The sequence below is a fragment of the Panthera leo genome, chromosome D2, assembly GCF_018350215.1.
Source record: "Panthera leo isolate Ple1 chromosome D2, P.leo_Ple1_pat1.1, whole genome shotgun sequence".
NCBI classification, from domain to species: Eukaryota; Metazoa; Chordata; class Mammalia; order Carnivora; family Felidae; genus Panthera; species Panthera leo.
The window spans coordinates 80,887,703-80,912,342 of NC_056689.1; the positions used below are offsets into that span (position 1 = coordinate 80,887,703).

At 48.1% G+C, this 24,640-nt stretch overlaps 1 protein-coding gene across 1 annotated transcript in view; it reads right to left on the reverse strand.

Annotated features, from left to right (window-relative positions):
• ADAM12 (ADAM metallopeptidase domain 12) overlaps window positions 1-24,640 on the reverse strand; it is a 347,394-nt gene that overhangs the window by 9,364 nt on the left and 313,390 nt on the right. The window contains exons 18-21 of the mRNA XM_042908975.1: window positions 22,773-22,881; window positions 19,791-19,926; window positions 19,049-19,157; window positions 16,871-17,050 (exon numbers count right to left, since the gene is read on the reverse strand). Coding sequence (XP_042764909.1) covers window positions 16,871-17,050; window positions 19,049-19,157; window positions 19,791-19,926; window positions 22,773-22,881 — 534 coding nt within the window. The remainder of the gene's footprint in view (window positions 1-16,870; window positions 17,051-19,048; window positions 19,158-19,790; window positions 19,927-22,772; window positions 22,882-24,640) is intronic.

The window sequence follows — 24,640 nt, forward strand, 5'->3', positions numbered from 1 at the left end:
TGACACTAGTTTTGCTGCTAAGAATGAATGAACGTCTGGTCTTGGTCATAAAGATAACGTCGGGTTTTTACGGCAGTGCCGGAGAAAAAGTGAGATCCGTGTTCTAATGCATCGTAATGCATTTGGCTCTATCATGGAAACTTAGGACATAATTAGCTTGGCCATTCATCCTGGTTTGTTTGGGACATTCGCAATTTACATTCATGGCCTTAATTATTAATCGCAACTCTCAGATAGGTCCTGGTTTAGAGGATAAATTGGTTGGTCGCCATAGCGACCAAAGCCCAAACAGTGGAAATGCTGATTGAAATGTTGATCAAACCCTGGGGTCCGCGAGGCTGCAGTCCGCTCTGAAATCGGTCCCGCTCACAGATGCTGTCTAGGTGAGATGCCCACTTGTTACCAGGGCAAAACTGGCACAGGGGAGCAGTGGAGTCAGTGCAAGATGAAGGCAGCCTCCCTTTTTAAGGTATCGGAATATCTCTAATATTTGGGGGGAGGTATTAGCTGCACAGGCTGGGACCTTGGAGGGAGGGGTAGAATTCCCATGCTGCCTTTTAGGCATTGCTCTTCTTGCTGCCTTTACCTGAGCCTAGGTTTTCCAGAAAAGTCCAGTCTGACCATGAATCATCATCAGAATGGAGTGGAGAAAGGACTCCAGGCCAGGTTGTACACACTCAGTAAACATTAGGTTTACTAATTGTTTACTAATGTAGACAATAGGTCCCATAGACCTATTCTCATGTCATTTTTAGAATTTTATTTTTAAAAATATTTTCATGTTTATTTATTTATTTTGAGAGAGAGAGAGTGAGTGAGCATGAGCATGCAAGCAAGGGAGGGGAAGAAAGAGAGGGGGAGAGAGAATCCCAAGCAGGCTCCGTGCTGTTAGTGTGGAGCCTGATGCAGGGCTCGGACACACCAACTGTGAGATCGTGACCTGATCCAAAATCAAGAGCTGGATGCTTAACCAACTGAGCCACCCTGGTGCTCCAGGCCTATTTTCCTTTTAAACAAAATCAGGAATTCAGACCCCCATTTCTCTCCCTTTTCAACTTCCAGATACTGGAGGAAAATCGAGATATGCTATAAAGTAGAATCGTCTCATCTCTCCATGTTTGCTCGTGTGTTAGCAGCAGCTACACATTTCAAAGTTTTTAGAGGGTTGAGAACAAAGTTTTAAATCCAACGGGAGCCCTCTGCCTTGACCATCATCATAAAGAATTCTCAACTGTTATCAACCTCCGCGTAAGCGAGAGTAAATGCATCCTGCGTATCCGGAGACCTCTCCACAGGAAGGCCAGATGTTATCACAGGAAGATGCGAGAGACACCCCTGATGCTGACACCGGGCCAGGGTCAGCGTCAACCCCACCATCCATACTCGGGCTCTCCGGCTCTGTGAGGAATATGCTTCAAGATGACTCCAAGGATAGCCGGTTCTCAGGAAAATGTGCAATACCTTTTCTTTCTTCAGAAAAAGCAGGGGTCTTGACAAATCTGCTCTCGACAGAACACACTTACACCCGTCTGTAAGGTGACCCTTCTTTCTGAAGCTACCTGAGAACGGTGAAGTAAAGGCACATAAAGGGGCAATACTCCATCTCCGAGGAAACCTTACAACCCCAAACAAATACATATGAAAAGGGTGCCAAGTGTCCAGCAGCCTAGGGTGAGCAAAGGCCAAGAGAAAGGAGAGCATGGCCCCCGTGGCCAACCTGATGGAGCATTGGGAAGAAAACCAGCTCCCCCTTGCTTGGGACGGGCGTGGGGAGGAAGCAGATACTGCGAAGTGAATATGCAGCAGTGTAGACAGGCCCAGCCATCGGTGCAAGCCTGCAGCAGGGCCGGGGCCCGCACAGTCTATGCTGGAAGCAGGGGAGGCCAGACCGCTGTCATCCCGCAAAACCCTGAGCAGTGGCCTAGACTTCCCCTCAGTGGTCCTGCGACTGGCTTTCCAGGAAGAACTCCCCACCTTTCAGGAGTTTGGACACACTAGGAAAAGGACGACAAGCTAAGTACCCACCCTGCCAAAATGTATCTGCGCAGAAATGAAAAGAGAGGTGGTGAAACTCAAAAGGGGAAGAGAAAAATAAAACAATGAAACCCAAGGATGAAGATTGTACTGAGCAAAGGGCTGTGAAGGTCCTGAGGGAAACGAAGAAAAGTTCAAGGGGGTTCAACAGTAAAATACAGACCATAGCAAAGGCTACACAGCATATATATAAATGGTGTCACTTAAGGGATCTGAGTTGGATAGAAAAAAAATACCTAGATTTTGTAAAAACCTTTCTGAGAGAAAGAGTGTCAAATCTATGGATTAGAAGGGCACACCATTTCCCCGGGGGAATCGAATCAGACTCTTCAATATTAAGACACAACCTATTGAAGTTACTGGACAGCCCGGTACAAAATCATACCACTTAAAAGGGCAGAAAAAAGCCAGCTTCTGATTTCTCCAGGGAAGACTGAAGAAGCCCATGTGTAAGAGTTTGGGAAAAACTAAGTGAGATCCGTTAATTTTATATGCAAACTATTGCTGAAAAACGAAAGCAACAGTCAAATGTCTTTGAGCATGCAAAGCTTCTGAGAATACACTTTTCTAGAGCTCTTGTAGAAGGATGTACAACAGACTGGACACCAGCTAGCCAGGAAAGGAATGGATAGGTGGCACAAAAGATCATCACTGAGCATTGAATCCTTTCAGTGTAGACCCGAGTCTTAACAAAATCGTGGCAATTATGGGTATCGAACAGAATGTCACAAACCAGGATAATGGAGACACTATAGAACTGACCACAGTTGGGAACGGAGTCTCCCAGTTCTGGTAACATGGCAGGCTGGTTATTTTGACCTATTCTCTCTCTAAAACCACTGAAGTTGTTGGATGAAATATATTTAATCTTTTTTCTTTAAAGCAACAAAGAGCTACAAGATAGTAAGGTATCAGCAGGTCAGCATCTAACTGGAAGCAGCAGCTAGGAGTGGTAAGTATCAGACAGGTGCTGAGAAGGCATCTGCCAAGTTAGGAAAACCTAAGTTTTGATTTTGATACCCTTTTATGGTGAGGGATGCAGGAGTCAAAGGTCAGCACCAGCCCAAGTTTAATAGGAAACTATTCCCTTCCCAACCTTTCCACTCTAAAGCCGGGCTCTGCAAAGACTCTACCTCAGGTAAGAATGTTTTGGAAGTGAACGCACAGTATTGCTTATCCCTAGGAGACTGTAAGGAGGGTTCCCTTGGTGCTAGGCAGATCCATGTAGGAAAATAAACCTCTAACCACAAATTGCGCTTGAGGACCCGAAGTTGAAATCACATTACCTGGGTGGTCACTAAGTCCCCAGCCATTTAAAGGGACTCAAACTGAGAATGCCTCCAGGGCACCAGGCAGAGGCAAAATACATCCTCTCCAGGGGGTCACACCTTCATCCTAGATCTCAACTCTCAGAGAGTTTTCTAGATAATTTTCCAGAAAAATGAGCAGCTCATAGTAAAAAAATTACCAAGCACGTGAAGAAGCAAGGAATTGTAAAGGAAACCCCAGGAGTGACACACTCAGAGACTTCAGATTTTGGAATTATTGGAACAAATTTTCTATGTTTAAGGAAATGAAAGACAAGCCTGAATATATGAATAATAAAGACAATTTCTAGAAACAAAAAGGTAAAATATAATTGTACCAAAGATAATAAAATACCTAGAAATAAACTTTACCAAGGAGGTAAAAGACTTGTACTCTGAAGACTAAAACACTGATGAAAGAAACTGAAGATGACACAAACAAATGGAAAGGTATACCATGCTCATGGATTGGGAAGAATTAATACTGTTTATAAAAATTTTTTATCTTTATTTATTTTTGAGAGAGAGAGAGAGAGGCAGAGTGTGAGCAGGGCAGGAGCAGAGAGAGGGAGACACAGAATCCGAAGCAGGCTCCAGGCCCTGAGCTGTCAGCACAGAGCCCGACGTGGGGCTCAAACCCACGAACCACGAGATCAGGACCTGAGCTGAAGTCAGATGCTTAACTGACTGAGCCACCCAGCTGCCCAGAATTAATACTGTTAAAATGCCCATACTACCCAAAACAATCTGCAGATTCAATGCAATTCCTATAAAATTATCAATAGCATTTTTCACAAACTAGAATAAATAATACTAAAACTTTGTATGGAACCACAAAAGACCCTGAATAGCCAAAGCAACCTTGAGAAAGAAGAACAAACCTGGGGGTGCCACAATCCAAGATTTTAAGATCTACTACATCAAGCTATAATAATCAAAACTGTGTGGTACTGGTACAAAAATGGACACATTGATCAATGGTATAGAACAGAGAACTCAGAAATAAACCCATGCTTATCTGGCCTATCTATTGACAAAGGAAGCCAGAATAATCAATGGGGAAATGAGTCTCTTTAACAAATGGTGCTGGGAAAACTGGACCACTTTCTTATACTATACACAAAAATAAACTAAAAATGGGTCATAGACCTAAATGTGAGACCTGAGATCATAAAACTCCTAGAAGAGAACAAAGGCAGTAATCTTTCTGACATTGGTCTTAGCAATATTTTTCTAGATATGTCTTCTCAGGCAAGGGAAGCAAAAGTCAACTATTGGGACTACACTCAATAAGTTTTTGCACAGCAAAGGAAACCATCAACAAAATGAAAAGGCAACTTACTGAATGGGGGAAGATATTTGCAAAAGACATATCCAATAAGGAGTTAATATCCAAAACATATAAAGAACTTACACAACTCAAAACCAAAAAAAACCTACTAAAACTCGGGCAGAGGACTTAAAGACATTTTCCTAAAGAAGACATACAGATGACAAACAGACACATGAAAAGATGCTCAACATCACTGATCACCAGGAAAATGCAAATCAAAACCACAGTGGAAAAAAAACCCACGATGAGATACCACTGCACACGTCAGAATGACTAGTATCCAAAAGATAAGCAATAACAAGTGTTGGTGAGGATGTGGAGAAAAAGGAATCCTCTTGGACTGCTGGTGGGAATGTAAATTGGTGCAGCCACTCTGGAACAGTATGGAGGTTTCTCAAGACATTAAAAATAGAAATACCATACAAGGGGTGCCTGGGTGGCTCGTTCGGGTAAGCATCTGACTCTTGGTTCTGGCTCAGGTCATGATCTCATGGTTCGTGGGATTGAGCCCCACATCAGGCTCTGTCCTGAGAGCGCAGAGCCTGCTTGGGATTCTCTCTCTGCCCCTCCCCTGCTCATGCTCTTTCTCTCAAAATAAACAAACTTAAAAAAACCCCATATGATTCAGTAATTCTACTACTGGGTATTTATTTAACCCCCACCCAAACCCAAAAACACTAATTTGTAAAGATATATTCATGCCTAGGTTTATTGCAGCATTATTTACAATAGCCAAGATAGGGAAGCAACTCTGTGTTCATCGACAGATGAATGGATAAAGAAGATGTGGTATACGTGTATGATGGAACATTACTCAGCCATAAAAGAAGAATGAGATCCTGCCATTTGCAGCAACATGGATGGACCCAGAGGGTATGACGCTAAATGAAATAAGAGCGAGAAAGACATATACCCTGTGATTTCACTTGTGGAATCTAAATGTGTAATCTAAAAAACAAATGAACAGAATATGCAGAAACAGATCCGTAAGTACAGAGAACAAACCTGGTGGTTGCCAGTGGGGGGAGGTGGGAAGGGGGATGGGCAAAAATGGGTAAAGGGGAGCGGGAGGCACAGGCTTCCAGTTACGGAATGAGTGAATCATGTGGATGAAGGGCACCACGCAGGGACTACAGTCAATGGTGTAATGGCAGTGCATGGTGACAGATGGGGGTGGCACTAATGAACGTAGCCTGACATAGAGAGTTGTCGAATCACTCTGTGTGCACCCGAAACTAATGTAACATTCTGTCAACTCTACTTCAGTGAAAAAGTTAAACACAGTTGAACGTAAGTACAAACTGCGAAGCTAACGGTACCGTTTTACCATCTGTATAAATCGAAAAACATGGCATCCTATATGTTCATTGGATATCCAAGTATGTAAAAATACTTAAAAGGGTCTATAAAAAATCAAGACCAACCTACAAAAGTGATTGCATCTGAGGCAGTCATGGTGACTTTGTACTGCTTTGTTTTTACTTTTTTTAACAAAAGGAAATGGTATGCGTGTCATATCTGAGACTTAAGTAGGCGCATGCACAGAAAAATGTAGCGATGACAATGGTTATTTCTATGTACTATAAACGTGGGTGACTCCTAGATTTTCACTTTTCTGTATTGTAGACATCTTAAAATTAATGGCAACAAAAAGAAAAATACGTTCAACCTCTGGGCCAAAGTAAAAAACGAAAAGCGGAAGGCGTAGGTTATGTGAAAAATACAAATATGGAGAATGGTACAAATCAGAACCGATGAGCACAGATAAAAATGCAGTGTTTGGAGGGAAATTCCTAGAATTCTGTGCTTATGGGACAGCGTACGAATAAAATAAACAATAAAGTATGAATAGAAATGGAGTAAGGGTCTAAAGAGTTAGAGAAATAAACCTAAAGAAAGAGGGAAATGATCGAGCTAAATGGAGAAAATAATACATTCGAAAAATGGCTAGTTATCATTTAGCAAAGACACATTACACAGGCGCACTAATAATATTAGCTATTTTCATGTAACGATCCCAGAGCCCAGGGATGCAGGTGTGCTCTCTAGCATGTGCTGGGGAGCAGGAGGGAGCACTACCATGGCCTTGCGGAAGGCACACTGGCCCCGGGAAAGGACGAAGCAGCGAACATATGGGGTTGAGGGTAACTCAGGTGGCCCTCTGGAAAACGGGAGTTGGGTTCCTACTTCAGTTTATACACCAAAATCAGGGGCAGATGGATCAAATGTTTCAGTGAGGAAAAAAAAAAAGATCACGAAAGAATAAGAAAGAGACAAAAATGTATTCTTTGGGAGGGCACGCCTTTCTAAACATGACCGTAAGAGATGGCAGAGGAGACGAAAAGACAGTTTACGAAAAAGGAAAATAAACACAAATGGATCTTAAACCAGCAAAAAGAGGCCCAGTCTCATTTATGGGGAGAGAACCGTGGATAGCATTTATTGTTATTATTTTTTACCTATCATGTTGGCAACGATAAGCAAAATCTCTGAACACCGCGTTGGTGGGGACTTGGGGAGTAGAAATCAGCGTGACTCCTTTCGAGACTGGTCCACCTCTCAGGTCACAGGGCCTTTGAACAGCAATCATGTTCCTCAGATGTCGCCCCACAGACATCCTTGCTCACCGGGCCCCAGGTCCCGGGGCAAGAGCGTGCCTCTTTGATGCAGCAAATGACTGGAAACAACCCATGTGGACCTCAGCACAGGTTAAATAACTTAAGGGATGGCTCCACAATGAAATTCGAGGTAGCCACTGAAAAGAATGAGGCGGACCCCCGTGTCATTGCCCGGGAACAGGTGAGTGAAGGCCAGGCCATGCCACCATTTGAGTTCCAAACAAGAATCTGCAATAAAACAAGACTGACAGCAAGCTGGCAGGTGCTGAGGGTGGCTGTCGGGCAGACAAGGTTTCTCTGCACTCTTCTCCCATCTTGCGTGTGTGAAAATTTCCGAATTTTCAATAATCCCTCTCTGCAGAGAGAGACAAAGTGGCAGTGAAGCTTTCCTCTGGATTCAAAGTTGTCTAGTAACAACGACTGCTTCTGAGAAAAGAAGCCTGGAGGCAGAGGTGGGAAGGAGACCAAGAGTTTGCCGAGTAACCCTTTGTACTGTTGGAATTTGTAATAATGGCTACACATTACTTATTAACAAATGCAAAGGGTGAAACAGGCATCCATTTTTTTTTATTTTTCCAGTATAGCTCGCGCGCTTATGGGAACAGAAATGAGTGGGGAACAAACATCCCTTAGAATACTGTTACCGTGTGAATGGCTTCCCTCTCAAGTTATTTCTCTCCAGAGCGAAATGGGTGCTTCTGCGTGCAAAAGATGCTTTGAAAGACATCTGATGGGTTTGTCGCGCGAAGAATTGGCGTGTGATATGAAACCAAAGAAATTTCAGTTAAGATTTCTGGAAGTACTGGGCGGGTGGTGGCAGGGGAGAGGTGAGCAGGAGTCCAAGACCTTGGTAGCTACATTTTAGACTCGCGGGAGGAAGGGACTCAAAGTTTTATTCAGTCATGACTCGTGGAGGATGGCAGGCCCATGGGAATAACGGATACTGTGACGAGGCGTACTTTTTACTATTTAAAATTCGCATCCATTCTGCGTTCTTTCCGACGCACCTACTGTGTTCAAGGGACTGGACGTGGGTGTTTCTGCAGGTGCCTAACTCAGTCCGTGCCTTCTGAAATGGGCCAGAGAGAGTATCGAGGGGACTCCAGGCTGAGGCAGCAGGTGAGCGAGGAGACTCCCGGGAAGACTGCAGGAAAGCTCAGGGCGGAGGACATCTGGGCCAAAGGGGGAAATCTGGAAAGCAGCGAGCAGGCATGGGAGGGCTCTTTCCAGCACGTTGGCTCAGCTATTAGCTTTTGGGTTGGGCCTGGTGTAATGAAGGCTTTTTATAAAGATCAGTTTCCTCGTATTTCAGCTCCCTTCCTTGGGAGAACATCTTGACAGACGGATTTCCTTTTCTCATTACACGTTGGCATTTCTGATGAGCAAGGACCTAAATCATCAGATTTGCAGGCCCCGTGAGTGCTGGTTTAAATCTCAGACACCCGCACAGGCCAGAAGGGTACAAGTCCTTATTCATTCGGATGCTGAGTTCATTCCATTGAAGGAGGACTTTGAAAGTCAGGGCTCAAGCTCTAAATTCATTTGTCTCGTGCACATCTGTATCCTGACAAAGCACCCACGAATGAGTAGCTATTGTTTACCAGCCCGTGTGAACCGTTCAGCACTCTGTTGGGGGGGGGGGGGTGGCTGGGGCGGGAGCGCCATTCGGAGCTTCTGGAAACAGGCCTCTCCTCCCTCCGCGGCCACTTGAGCCGAGTTTGGTTGCTTGGCAGCCTTTTCTCCGTCAGAAGAGACTGCACAAGGTTAGCTGTTCCCGTTTTACAAAACACGGCTTGTCGTATGTTCTACAGACACCGACAAGGTGTTAGAGGAGGAGAAGCGTCCTGCCAGAAACACCGAACCGGCAATCTCCACCGCCACCGAAAACGCACGCGGCCTTCTTCGTGTTCAACACGCAGCTCCGATGCCATCATGGTCCTGAACAAGGGCTGGTTCCGGGAAAGACCAGCGAGGACAAGAAGGACCGCGTTGTGCAAGCAAAAGGCAAGAGAAACGCAGGATTCTCTTGTTGCAGACCGAAGCCTCTCCACGCTGCCAGAAGATTTCCCCCTTCCCCCCTGATCACCTTGTATCTCCGTGGCAAAGCGGGAGGGGAGATGAATGAAAGATTCCGGAGGTGCTCAGTGGTCTAAACTATGCAAACCAGAGCGGCCCTCACTGTGTAACCAGAACAGTCTCCGCTTCCTTCCCATCCAGCTACCCTCCGCTTTCAGACCGCAGGGGGCACGTGTGGCTTTGACAACGCACTGGCTTCCCCACCTCTGGGGGCCTCACTAGACAAGCTGTTTGGCCTCAGTCTGCCCTGTTTCATCCCCTGTAGAATGGGGCCAAGGAAGGCATCGGCTCCGAGAGAGGGTCAGAAATGCCCGTAAAATGCTTCACTGGGAGCACCAGCCATACATTTGGTGTTCAATAGATGTTTGCTATTTTAGAACAACTTAAACTACAAAGAGAAAGCTCCTTATGCCAAAAAAAAGTTAGTAAAATAACACATTCAGACACAGACATGCACACATAAATGCATTTATACACTATTTGGTTATAAGAATAAAAACTGAAATGAATGAATCCCGTCATTGCCATGTGGATGAAATTTGTGTCGTGCCAGAAACAGGGTTGGCAAATATTCTCAGGGGCCTAGCAGCAAAAGTCAGTCTGAGATATGGGTCCAAGCGTTCTTTTTTGGTTCCTACTGTTTTCCTAAAGAAGCTGATCTGGCTGGAAAAATAAACTCGGCCCGTCAGTTCAGTAATCTAATTCACCGATGAGACTGCAGGGAGGACAAGCACTGCCTAGCATTTTCCAGGAAACCAAGGACTTAAAACAAGCAAAAGTGACCCGAAACCAAATAGGACCACACATCAGCATGTATAGTTCAAATGCCACTTTAAGGGGCAAACCTTAAAATAAAATACAGACGATAAACGCTAAGAGAGTGATGCTTTCGTGAAGTTCTCGCTCTCCTGAAAAATGGCCCATCCCTGAATTGAAGGTGCCGCTTCTGCTCTCTTAGAATCCCGGCACGTTTCAGTTTGACAGCAGAAAATTGTGTTTCAATCTGCTGCTACTTAGCACAGCCCTCTCTAGCTGTAATTTTCTGGGAGCAGAAATCTTTTTTTTTTTTTTTTTTTTTTTCAGAAATATCTATTTCTTAGATGTGACGTTGAACATATTTTTCTTTAAATCAATTCATTAAACTGATTCATGGGAATAAAGCGCAGAAAGGATGTCAGGTGGAAATGTCTAGAAATCTAAGGGAAACCCCGAGGGTTTAAACGTCCCTATTGGCCCATCTTCTCTTCCAGAAGCAAAATCATACACACTGGTGTTTGGCAATTAAGAACAGGCGTGTCCTCATATTTTCTGCTCTTTTGAAGGTCACACTTATCGTTACGTTCAGCTTGAATGGCTGGACGCCCCGTCTTATGGGACAGCAGGACACCCCGTCCGTGCCCAGACCCATCTTGGTTCCCCGCCTGGCGTCTCTGTTTCCGGCTGCTGCCTGCCTCCTCCCCCACTGGGCGTCTCCCACCTGACCCTTCAGGGTGCTACTGTCTCCCTGGACATCAGCTTCTCCTTCATTCTCCAGCCTACTGGGGACTGACTCTAGGGCACAGTGGTGATGGTGTGCGTGCTTCCCCGAAGGTTTGAGGACATCATAGGGACCAGCCCGCAGAAGAGGAAAACACAAAACTTGGTGTCAGACGTTTTCACTCCAGGCGCCCCTAGCTCACCCCGTGTTTCTGGCATCTCCCTGTCTCCTTCCTGGAAGTCAGGTCGGTTGACTTCACGAACAAAGCCTGCAGTCGAGAAAGGGCTTCTCTGGGGCACCGGGGTGGCTCAGCCGGACTTCGGCTCAGGTCATGATCTCGCGGTTTGCGAGTTTGAGCCCCGCATTGGGCTCCACTGCTGTCAGCATGGAGCCTGCTTTGGATCCTCTGTGCCCTTCTCTCTTTCTGCCCCTCTCCTGCTTGTGTTCTTTCTCTCTCTCTCGCAATATTAACATTAAAAAAAGATTACAAAAAAAAAAAAAAAAGAAACTGCTTCTTTCCTTGGATTATTCTGTGTACCCTTCTGCAGCCAAGCGCTGGTCTCTCCTCTCCCGTGGCTGGTGTCTGCTCACTCCTGCTGTCTCAAGCGGCTTCTTCCCCAGAAGGTACTTTCAGACTTCTGCTCAAGACCCACACTTGCTAGGTGCTTCTATCTTCTTCCCTTAGTACACATTACTCTTTGTCTTTAAAAAATTACCATAATGGTAGAATTGACTTTTTGTGGGGGGGGGGGGGGGGGGCGGGGAAGGGGGCAAAGCGGATTGATTTTTCACACTATTGTAGTCCGAGAAAAACGACATAAAATATCTTCAGAACAACCATCACCAGAAGGTCTCTCAAAGCCTTCTGGGGTCCACCCACAGCCACCTCTGGAACTTCCCCTGTTTTTCTTTCCTCTTTCCTCCCTTCCAGAGTCTGAGATGAACCCTACTGGCAGCAGCAGCAGGTGCAGGAAAAGTCCCTTGCTGCTTTGAAAGATACGTGTAATATGCAAATGTATGCTGATTGGTCTGATCCCCTCAAAAATGTGTTTCCTTTAGGGCAGGGCGGACTCAATGCCACTAGAATGGGGGCATTCTAGGATGCTCCCGCCTACACATGCACACAAGGTGATCACACACCTCTGTGACCCCTTTAGTTTTCATTATTTTACCCTGTTCCCAAGCCCACTCTTTGCCTTTCGTGCTGTGGGGATCTTGGCCTCAGTCAGCTAGCTAACAGCTAGATGAACGCCCTGGATTAGTTTCCTCTAAAATAGCTGACAGGATGAAAAGGAAGCGAAAGTTTGTTTCCTTGATCAAGGCTGAGGAGTTAGGTAGAGAAGCCTGCGTGCCGAGGGCCATTACCCCACGAAGGAAAGGGACACAGGAAGGGCACGTTCGTGTGGACAAGAGACGGAGCTGATCCCAGTGTCTTACATTTGTAGAAATCAAATAGAACGTTTGCTGGAGAGATCCAGTGTTTTCTATAAAGAACTAATCCTTTCGATGGGGCGTACATATTACGTTTATGATAACGTTTTCCTTCTGGAAAGTCTGGATGGTAAGTTTGGACGCACGAGGCACGGCTAACCACAGTGTGTTGGTCAAGCTGCGTGGGGCAGGGCACGGGGACTCTAAGGTGCCACATGTCAGTCAGTGGATTCAATCTGTGATGGCCAAGTAAGAGCCACCTCCAAATATTCGCCACACCTGCATGGAATTAATTTCAGTTTCCTATGTGTGACGGGAGAGAAAGCGTGAGCTTAATGTCTATCATATGTCTTGGAAAAGCCCCAGACACACACCAGCCTGGAGTGAGAAATGTGGATTTTTCAGTTCCTAATGTTTAAAGGGTAACATTTCCTTGGTTTCACAAAAACAGAATGGCCTTTTTGGGGGGCCTGTCTTAAAGGAAATCTTGAGGGAGTGACTTCTGTAGGCATTCGCTGCTGTCAGGAAAAAGGGATTCCAGCAAGTAGAAATGTCTTGCCTCAGATCCCATGGTCTGTTAAAGACAGTCCCGGTTTGACATGGTGGACTGATAAGTTGCTTGAAGATACACGAAAAGGCTTTGTATAAGGGACTCTGTGGGGAAGAGGCTTACGGGCTCGGCAGAAATCTGAAATGTGCACACAAAATATTGAGGTGTGGCGCGTTTTCTGAAGGTCCAAAGCTTTCATCAGATCTCGAATAAGTCCATCGCCCAAAAGGTTTAGGACATGCCCACTGCCTTCCACCAACGTAAATCCACGTCAGGTTAGAAAAACAGATGTAAAAGGACTCTCAACAGCCATCGAAACAAACAGAAGAAACTGGAGGTAGATCTCGAGTGGTATTGAAACGGAAGGGGACTTTGCAAGCACAAAGAAATGGGAGAATTCACAAATGGTGAATACATTTAATGTTCAAAGCTGGAAGTCCTTTTACAACCCAAAATATCATAAATAAAATTCAAAGATGAATTAGGGAAATGTTTATAATAAATTACCAGAAAAGGATAAATAGTCCTCATTAAGAAAATAAACTCTTACAAATCAGGAAGAAAAACTCTCTCACGTAGAAAAACACAGGCAAGGGGTAGGAACAGACAGTTCACAGAACAAATACAGGTGATAAATAGCAGCTGCGTGTTGGAGCCGCGGGTACTAGCCCATGTCAGCCAATCCCTGCTCCTCATTTAGTGACATCACGTTGATTGCTTGAAACTGGCCATGGTGGGATTTTTCATTATGGCAGAGAAATCGCCGAAAAATCAAGGCTTTTCGTGTTTTGTTTTGTTGACAGCAATGTAATGGCACACCATCGGTTAAGAGATGTATAAAAAGCAGTTCAAGTGTAGCAGTAATCAGAGAAATACAAAAAGAAATGAGGTCTGGACAAGATGGAATAAGCACACTACAACCTACACCTCCTGCGAATTACCTCCTGCACCTCCTGCGAATTACCTCCTGTACCTCCTGTGAATTACAACAAAAAAGTTTCGAGAAAATCCACAGAGCAACTTACAGAGACTCTGAAAGCTGGAAAAAAGTAAGCGGACTGCCTACAGACCTTAGAACCCACAGAACTACCCAATAGTGAGTTCTTGTTTTTGGTTTTGCCTTTTTTATATCCTGGCCTGGGCTCTGGAGAAGATCCCAATCTGGAAATGCCAATGGCACCAGACCAAAAAGAGGCTCGAGGAAAGCCTGCTGTCTCTAGCCCAAAGATGTGGGAACAGGGTGACCCAGTAAGAGTGAAACGTTTTGACCATACCTGACCTTACTCTTGCTCCAGGTGGGCACGCAAAAGCCATCCCCTCTGCCCCCCCAGCTGGGCACCACATCTTGGAGATGGTAGAGCCCTGCTTTCCAATCCTGTTTACGATACGTGGCCACATCTCTTCCCTGGAACAGAGACTGTGGGAGGAACTTTTCGGTGGATGTCTTGTCGCCACAGAGGCCAGAAGGAGGTGGAACAGCGTTTTTCAATTGTGGAGAGAATAGTCAACCCAGAGTTCTATACCCAGTGAAAATATCCTTCAGGATTAAAGGCGAGATAGACATTGGATGAAGGAAAAGCAAAAGAACTTGTCGGCAGCAGACCTGCTTTAACAGAATAGCTAAAGAGAAGTTTTTCAGACAGAGAGGAAATGATAGTAGAAACTCAGAATATCAGGAATGAAGGAAGAAGAGAAAGGGTGGATATATAAGTAGATGTAGGAGACCACTCTTAAGTTTCCAAACTTCTGCTTGATGGTCGAAAGCAAAATTACAGTATCTGAGGTGGTTCTCAATGTACAACACGCAAGACATCGATGTGATAAAGGGAGGAAGGAGGCTAAAGACACCTTGAAGGAGGTAATGTTTTTCCACTCCACTTGAAGTGATAATGTACTAACACCAGTAGACTATGTTAAATTAGGCACATGTGGTGTAACCTTTAGAACAGCAGTTTTTCAGTGAGATGACTTTGTCCCCTTGGGGACGTCTGGCAATATTTGGAGATATGGTTACACATGCTACTGCCATCCAGTCGATGGAACCCAAGATGCAGCTAAACATTCTACGACACACAGGACAGTCCCATTCAACAAAGAGGTATCCAACCCCAGATGCCAGCAATGCCGAGGTTGAGAATCCTGCTTTCCAGCAAGTGTAGAGAAAACTGTACGAAGACAAATCTCAAAGAAAACTAGAGATAAATCAACACAGAATACTAAAAAATGTTCGACTAATCCATCGGAGTTCAGGGAAGTGGAGCACAATAAACAAAAATCAGAGGGAACAATATGAAAGTGGTAGACAAATTCTAACACCAATGATTGCATTAAAAGTAAATGATCTAGACATCTGTTAAAAGGCAGTGACTGATGCAATGGATGACCCAACTACATGCGGTCTCTGAGAAACTCATTTCCAATAAGATGACAGGTACGTTAAGGGTAGAAAGGTAGGAAAAGATAAACCTTGCAAACACGAATCAAAAGAAAACTGAAGTGGATATATTAGTATGAGATAAAGTAGATTTTGGAACAAAGGTAATTACCAGAACTAAAGAGGGACATGACATAATGGTAAAAGGGTCCATTCACCAAGAAAACACAACAGTTCTAACTGTGTCTACCACAAACACCAGAACTTCAAAATACACGAAGGAAAAACTGATAGCCTGAGAAGAGACACGTCTATAGTTGAAAATGTTAATATCCCCTTTCAGTAAGTGATGGAACCACTAGACAGAAAAAAGAGATTTTTTTTATATCAAATTGGCAAAGCTTTGAAATGGTAATACTTAGAACTAGCAAAGTTGTGGTCTCTGTACTAATGTGGAAACATAAATATACAGAGTAGTCCTGAAAAAATATTTAGTTTCTGTATTAAGAGGCTTAAAAGGGTTATAGCATTTTTCCACCCAACATCTTCACTTTTAGGAATCTCTCCTAAAGGAATAATTAAAGTTTCCCAAATTTATCTGTCTAGACCTTCACAACAGAGCGATTTATCACAGCAGAACTTAGAGATGTCCGAAATTGCCCACTAATCGGCAAGTGCTTAAACAAAAAGTATTCTTTATACATGTAGAGTGCTATGGTTCAAATAACATTTCTAAGAATTTTTAATGCCATGGCAAATAGGAATGATTTTAAGGCAAAAAAGTAGTATATAAAGCACTGTGCATACAGCACAATGTAAATTATGTCAAAATACACATCATAGTTCGGTACAGAAATCATAGAAGTGTGACGATAGCAAAAACTTGCCAGGGATTATTTCTCTGTGTTTTTCATTTGCTTGTTTTTACTACCTGTTCCCCCATGAGTTTTCTATTGTTAAATGAGGTCTTGTTCATGGTTATAACACACAGAAACTGTTGCTTCTGAAACAGCATAAAAATGAGTTGATAAATAGAGGGTCTAATACCATGCCGTATCTGGTATGGAGAAACTCAGCGGGTGAATTCTTGCAAATAGTTTTGAAAATGAAAAATGGGGGGCACCTGGGTGGCTCTGTTGGTTAAGTGACTGACTCTTGATTTCGACTTAGATTATGCTCTCATGGTTCGTGAGATCGCGCCCCGTGCTGTCCATGCGGGGCCTGCTTGGGATTCTCTTTCCCCCTCTCTCTGTCCCTTCCCTGCTCACAATCTCCCACTCCTCTCTCTCTACATGAATAAACTTAAAAAAAAAAAGAAAATGAAAAAGGGTAAGAGGGGATGCCCATTAATATTCCTAAAGTGACCATCTTCATTTCATTGTCCAGGCCTCACTATTAGCAGTGGCCCCGCCATTCTCAAAAGCGTCACGGTGTAGGTGGTAAGTTGCATGGGGACCCTTACCATTCTGAACAGAAAAGTATTCTAAGGAAACGAGTACGTGTTGCATCAGGACTATACGTCAAGCACTAAATGCTTTCTCTCTCAACCATCTGAGGAGCTGAATTATCTCTGATTCATAAAGGCCCCGGCAAGCTAAGCGACTAGACGTGGGCAAGTGGCAGGGTCTGGATTTGAGTGGCATCCATCACAGCAGCGGCGGAAGGCATACCTGGGCCTGCCGAAGAGCGGGGTTGGCCGGCAGGGGTCTGGCGGGGACGAGGGGTGCACCGGGAGCCTTCTGGAGAGGCGGGAGCACTCGCTGAGGCGAACTGGGCGGAGGGGCGTCGAGGGCTCTGAGGGGTCCGCTGATGTCAAGATTCTGACACTGTGGCCACCTCCTGGCGTTGTCCTGCAGGGATGGAGCAAAAGCCATGGTGTCATGGGTCTCGCCTCCTTAGGAGACAGGGGGGCTGACTGGTCCGCTATAGCTGAAGGGGCCGGCGGTGCCGTTGCACGAGAGGGAGTCTATCATCATTTGTTTAAACGTCACAATTGTAGCAGAAGCACCCCTCCTCCCCAGCGTAGACTAGCAGGATCGATTTCTACGTGAACTGTAAAAACTGGTTTCATTCGTTAACAGATAGGCGCAAGGCAACTAAGGAAGCACCAATGATTGAGGACACACACCAGATCTCTTGGAAGTGAGGAAGGAGTTGTTCAGCGAGGCGTAAGGATGCCTTCAAAGCTCAGGGAGAACCGAGGAAGCCCCCGGCAAGGAGGATGGAAGCTTCTGGAAGCTGAGGCGAGGGGCCCACACCTGGAGCATCATGTCGTACACGGTGCCCCTGCTTTCAGGGCAGACCCGAGCAGATGCAGTGTGGGCCGTGTGCCTCAGGCCCCGCCTCTTTTCTTCCTTTCTCTCTTTCTAAAAACGGCTTTTTTAAGGATCCACGGACATAGGGCTAACGGCACATACTGAAACCGGACAGCGTGGAAAACTGTGACACGTGTCCACACCGATGAAACCATCACGATGTGCAAAATAGTGAGCGTAAAGCCGTCACCCCTCCCCCGCTGCCCTCCCTTGCAACTACTGGTATGCTTTCTGTCCTCAGAAAATAGTTTGCATTTTCTAGAATGTCTTACAAATGGAGTTAGAGGGTAGGTGCTCTTTGTCAGGCTTCTTTTACTTGGCATAATTATCTTGAGATTCATGTTGTGTATATTAATAGTCCGCTCTTTCTTGCTGCTGAATAGCATTCCATTGTGTAAATATACCAAAGTGTGTTTATCCTTTTACCTGTTGATGGAAATTTGGGTCGTTTCCTATTTTTGGCTCCTCAAAATTAAGCCGCTTTTTTGGCTCTCGCGGGTAAAGCTAGCTGTTCTTGCTCAAGTCCCACATTTGGGGCTGAGAGGTGGTAAAGCCTGTTAGGAACGACAGCCTCCTCTTTGGAGCCCAATCCTCCACACTTGTAGATCAGGTAAGACATGGGAGATGAGATAGTTTATTTATGGCTTACTGAATGCGTGACGTTAATTAAAAAAAATTTTTTTTAATGTTTATCTATTTTTGGCAGAGAGAGAGACAGACAGAGCATGAGCAGGGGAGGGGCAGAGAGAGAGGGAGACACGGAATCCGAAGCAGGCTCCAGGCTCCGAGGCGTCAGCACAGAGCCCGATGCGGGGCTCGAACTCACAGACTGCGAGATCGTGACCTGAGCCAAAGTCGGACGCTCAACCGAGCCACCCAGGTGCCCCACCGTGATGTTAATTTTTAAAATCATTTGTCATCAGAAATACTTGATGGGAAAACTAAATATTGGAATGAAGTCTGGTGGTAATTCATGAGGGAGCCGGCGGGTACTCTGGGTTAAGGAGCCGGTTCTTTGAAACCAGAGGGTCGACAGGGTGTCCACAGCCCAGAGCTGGAGCAAAAGGGGTCCATCCACAGGCTCAGCATAACTCCTAGAAATGCACCGGGAGGTACAGGGCCAAAGAAGTTCACCCAAACCTCCGCAGCGGCATCTGAAACCGTAGGAGGAGGAGGACCCAGGAAGAGGAAGACTGGGAACCTCCTTGGGAGGCAGACCCAGTGGGCTCGTCTGGGCGACTGGACGGACCATGGCTCACAATGTGGCACACACATCACACAGGGGACCCTGCCCCTAAAGGATCCAGTGGGGCATCCATGGGGCACAGCGGGCCTCCTTGCGGCCCTTGACCATCACCTCGCCAAGCTTTTGTGGAACTCAGTGTGTGCACGCTGCATTTCAGGGAACTGTTCCTGCTGCAGATCTACCTACAGATCTCAGAGATCGATTCCCGCTCAAGCTCTTGTTGAAAAACACTGAGATACAGGTGTCTCGCTGTGCACACCGACCTCTCACGTCTGTTTACAACTTACCTTCGACATATTGGAATGTGGTGGCTTCCTCATCAGGCCTTTGCTGAGGTGGCTGAGGTGAGCCTGGCCAGGGTTCGAGCCGCGCGACGGCCGAGAAGGGCGCACACACCTGTGAGCAGTCCCGTTAAGCGTAAACCAGAGCTTTTCTCCCTGGGTTGACTTAACTATTTTCCTATTTGGTTCCCAGTCTCAAAAAACAACTTACTTACTTTAACTCAGTGTGGACAACACGCAAAGGACAAATTATCTAAACATTCTTGCAGGATTAAAAAATAAATATCGATCCCCGCCCCCCACCCCCCGTCCCCCAAAGCCACTATTCTGTTAACTTAGTTCTTGCAATCCGCACATACGTGGCTTTGTGACACCTGGGAGACGTTTTATAGAAAGCTGGCATTTCAGCAATAATGCCTTTGAATATATTTGGGTCAAAAGCTACCCCGGCTGATGAAAATATTTTAACATCCCATGTCTTGTAAAAATTACTGAGGTAAGGGTGGGAAACAATACAGTGGGACTCATTAACACCCTGCTTATTTATATAAAAAGCAGCAAATCATTGAAGGCAAAGGAAGGGAGGCAGCTGGTCTGGCAGAGATTTAAAAAAAAAAAAACCCAAACAACAGTTTCACTATCTAAACATCTGACCTCTTCTTTGCTAAGGAAAACAAAGTGCAAAGAAGGTTGGTTGCATGTTCTTTCAAATGCCATTTCTGGAAAAGAGGACCCATCGCCAAGATACCTTAGCTTTTCGATGGTGGTTTTTTTATCTGTAAACAGCAGGCGTATTAGCGTCTTCCTTTTCAGATAAACTACAAATCCAGCAGCGAGAAGACACAGGATCGTCACCAGGACTCCTATGGTCAAACCTTGGTTGTCTGAAACAAAACGCATTGATTGCACTCAGGGAAAGAGGCCGGGAGAATGATATATGGGAAGTGTCAGATCGTGACATTTACGGCAACGCGAGCTTTGAAGGAAGGCACAGCATCGGAGTGAGTCCCTGAACGATGTGCTGATAAATTAGTCTTACTTCAAAGGTCACGCCTGAGGTTCTGTCCGTGTCGCCCTCGTTCATTTCTGACAACAGGAGCCTAGCCTGGCAGGTGGGACCGCAGCCCTGATCACACAGCCCCGCCCGCCCCCAGCAGGGATGGGGGCCCCAGAGGGGTGGCAGGGAGCCCGCACGTCCCCAACCGTGACCTTCCCAGCCCCCATCACAAATGCGCCCCTCCGGGCTCTCTTCTTCTCTCATTCCTTAGCGCTGAAGTCTGTGTTTTTGTTTTGTTTCCTTGTATTTTTTTTTTGAGACCAAGACTTTATTTCAGGACATTGTCAAGCTAGAAGGTGAAAACAAGGGGCGCCTGGGTGGCTCAGTCGGCGAAGCGTCCGACTTCGGCTCAGGTCGCGATCTCACAGTTTGTGAGTTTGGGCCCCGCGTCGGGCTCTGTGCTGACAACGCAGAGCCCGCTTGGATCCTCTGTCCCCCTCTCTCGCTGTCTCTCTCTTTCTCTCTCACAACTAAGTGACTAAATAAATAAGAAAAAACAAACCTCACCCAAACTCCTCGCTGAAAGGAAACGCCCACAGGTTTGGTTTTGTTACATTTTTGTTTGTTATGTTCGTTAGAGCCTTGAAACACAACATTTGGAGGCAAACCTCTCTCTCTCTCTGGGAGGGTGCTGCTTATTTTCTCTAAGGAAACACCCCCCTTTCTGTGATTGGCTCCCATTTTGTTCAGTACAAAGACACCGAGGTCCCTGGAAGGTGCGGGAGAGAAGGAAAAACCAGACTTTGAGGCTGGTTTCTGAGCACGGCCGTGTCGGGGGCTGCCCGGTGAGGGCTCTGCCTGCCAGTGTGGAGAGCAGTCGGGACCTGCGACAGTCGCTTGCCGCTCCCACTGCTCTGTGGCTTCCTCGAGAGCCGCAGATGCGGGTTCCTTCGTCCCTGTGTCCCCACCAGCGACAGGATGTGCTTCCCACAGCAGGCCACGGTCGCCTCAGGCTGCTGGTGATGGTGGCACCGGTGACGTCCCCTGCCCAGGCCCTCCCCCGCCGTACCCACCCCGCCCCCCGCCCCGGTCCCCTCATCCGGTGCAAGCACTGTGTCCTCGCGGCCGCCCCCGCGTCGGCCCTGAGTCCCACGGTCCCCCTGCCCATCGCGGCGCTCGCCAGGCCACGCTGGACCCCGGAAGAGCAGCAGGTGCACGGCAGGTGTCCCGGAAGCACTTGCCACGTGAACACCGGGCCACGGCAGGCTGGCGGGCCGTGGGGGCAGGGGGGCCTGGGACACGGCACCCCGCACCTGCCTCTGGGCTGGGTGTTTAGGTGTCCTTTCATGAAGGGACGGCGGCAGTGGGCGGAGTCAATGCCCCACCCGTGCCGATCGATTGTTGTGGTTTGCTTACTTGCCACGGGGAACAGCGGACGGCCGTGAAACCCCAGCTTTCCTGAAGCCCCCAGACCCGAGACTCATGGGTCGTATGTGTTGACACTGCAGACAGACCCAGAGCGTTCTGGCCCATCCTCTGCAACCCCCTCCGGGTGCCATCCGCTGGCCTGCCGCGGGGGGAGGGGGGCAGTGCCCTGTCGGATGAGAAAACTGGAACCCCGCTGGTTTTGCACGACACTTGTCAACGCCACGTTAGAACGTGGACGCGGGGCGGCTGGAACGCTGCGGTCAGGGCGGAGAGGTTCGGCGAGGGCCGGGGACGCAGGGCCGGGCCCCGGTTTCCTGCCCCTGGGAGGGATGCTCACTGGAGGCCAAGACTTTCCGGGCCTTTCTGTAGCTGCTGCGGGGCCGGAAACACACCCGTATTTAAGCCGAAGGAGGACAGGAACTCACGGCCCCTCCTCGAGACACCGTCCCCACAGATGTGCCCACCGGCAGCTCCCGGGCCTAGCGAGCACCGCACTGGCTGCCCGGGCTGCAGCGCAAGGTCCTGTCTGTCGTCCAGGGGACTACGGTGACGCCACTGCCGGTCACAGCAGGACTTGAGGACACGTGACGTCCGCTGTCGCCACATCGGCCACCATCGGGGGTGGCCTGGGGCTCAGGCGAGCCCTGAGGTGTTCGCACAAGTGGGCTCAGGGGGGTGCGGGCCCTGTGGACCACTGGTTCCTTTCTCGTCACAAAGGACACCGTTCAGACTTGCCTCTTCGCTGCCTGACAAGTGCTCAGACAAAACAGCAATGCCCCGAAGGCCATTTCCCAAGGTCATCCGGGGAGAAAAGAACTGGGGCGTCGAGCACGGCTGCGATGAACTTTTTAAGGGGGAGACGGACGTGGTCTCCGTGATAGCTGTGTGACGCTGGGTAAGTGACTGCGGGTGAGTGACTCCCCTGAGCCTCAAGTCCTTTATGCGAACTCTGCCCTCAGGGTCAGGCAGGGATTCGAGGAGGTCGTGCATGTAAAACGCCCCGCTCCCGGGCTTGCCCCTGACAACTGCTCAATAAATAGAAGCAGTTGTTTTTACTACTGTTGCTGCGGGGACTGGGGACAGGGGACCGTTAGCCTTCACTGAGAGGAGGCGTCTCTCTAGGAAGGGCTTTAAGGGACAGTCGCCTCCACACCACCTGGCCCCTTCACACCTCTCTTGGGAGGGAGAGGCTGGCCTTGACCAAGCCCTTCCGTCTCATTCGGGAGGATCCCCGCCTGGCTTTCCACTGCCCACCCCCTCCACTGGCTCAGCGCCCACTCCCAGGGACGCCCTGGCCCCACTCACCTGCCTGCCGGATGGGGCCGCTGTCTGTGCTTCCCCCAAAGCCAAACTTGTCACAGAAGGGAGGCGCCCAGTGGGCCTCGCAGTGGCAGTTCTTCCTGTTGTTACACACCTGTCCGGGCAGCAGGGGAGAAGGACAGCAAGAGGGAAGCAGCATTAGGACCCACCCGGCACACGGGGTGGCGGTCAGTCTCTGAGCCCTGATCGGCTGCTGCACCGAAGCAAAGGCCCTGTGGTCAGAGTCCCCATCAGCCCCGATACAGCCGGGGGCAGAAATGTCGCTGCGAGCCTAAACCCCAAACGCAGCACAGGTGAGACCAGAGTCCGAGGCTGCAGATAAAACATGACCTGACTGGTAGGGGGAGGATGGAGATTATTGGGGTTCGTCCGCTACGTCCACCCCTTTCCTTCTCAGTCAATTGCCGTGTCCCTCTTTTGCAGTGCAGCACTCCCCCCTCCTCCCCATCTGACCATGATGAGGAGCCCCCTCTGTGGTGAGGAGTGACCCTGCTGCAGGGGTGCGGAATCTGAGGTCTTGGGCACAGCCCCGCTTCCTTCCGACAGCAGGCTCAGAGAGGCTGGTGACCTGCTCGGACATCTCTTGCCCGAAACGCCCACCTCCCTCTCGCAGGCTCCCAGCGGCCCCTCCTTGGCGCCCGGCCCTGAATGAGCACTGGGCACGGTCTACCAAAAGCTGGTGTCCTCGTGACATGAGAGGGTGGCCCTCGCCCGTCGGGACAGGGGTGCCCGGGAAAGCGGGAGGGCGGGCGTTGCTCTGGGTGGGGGGGGGGGCCCTGAACGAGTAGCCTAGCTTGGAGACCAGAGCACTCCAGGGAGGAGCCAGCTCCGGCTCTCCTGGTTAGCAAGGGTGACCGATGGAGGCTGGTCCCCAACCTGTCCTGGCTGTTCGACTTGCTGCTATCACACGTGGAACTCACCGAGCCACTGCATGAACCCGCGGAATAGGAGCACGAACCCAAGAGGATACTATTTCTAGAGACTCAGAGTGCATGCTTTGGGAACACGGGATACAGGCAAGTGGCTACAAAGAATTTCTGACCAGTTTGGAATGGGTGGGACAATTGGGAACGGCTGGGAATCGCTGGCAGGCCGGAAGGGTTCTGAGCTCAGATGGCTTCTGAGGGTCCGAGTTTCTCTTCCGCTCAGGGAAACAGACTTTACGTCGTAGATGATGCGCTTTGGGTGGTTTATAGAAGGAGGTCAGTGCAGAGCTACTGGGGTGCACACGCCCCGAAGGCCTCAGTCCTGCATCAAAACACTGCTGGAGGGGCCAAGTGCATATTTTAATATTTTAAGGCAAAAATAAAATGCTTGCAGTGTATGTCTTATTTGTAATGTTTCCCTGCTTTGCACTGATTTTTTTTTTTTTTTTTTTTTTGTGATGAATCAACCACCTGCCCCAATTGCTTAAAATAAGGCCAACAGTCAAGATAACCCGTGAGAAGCTGGAAAGTATATTCCTGATAAGCTGAAGCCACGCAGAATTAACTACTGAGTGGCATGGCCTGTGCCGGGTCCGAGCACAGATTACCGAGTCTCGCCTGTTTCTCAGCGATGCCGCTGCTGACGTAACACCCACCAGGATTCAGGCACCGTCCTGGCCACACCGTTGCGCACAGTCTCCCAACGCAAACCAGAGTCGTGTGCCCTGTTTGCAGCTTGTAGTAGAGAGACCGCAACCGGGACACCCCACTGGGAGGCGCTGCTGGTGAGCCTGGCCTCACTAGGGGAAGGACCGTAGTCAAGTCATTCGTCACCAAGTCATGGCGGCTACTCCGCCTACCCAGAAAATATGGGCCTTTCCTCTCCAGATGGATGGGCCCCCAGGGCTGTTGCGAAGCGAGGAGTCC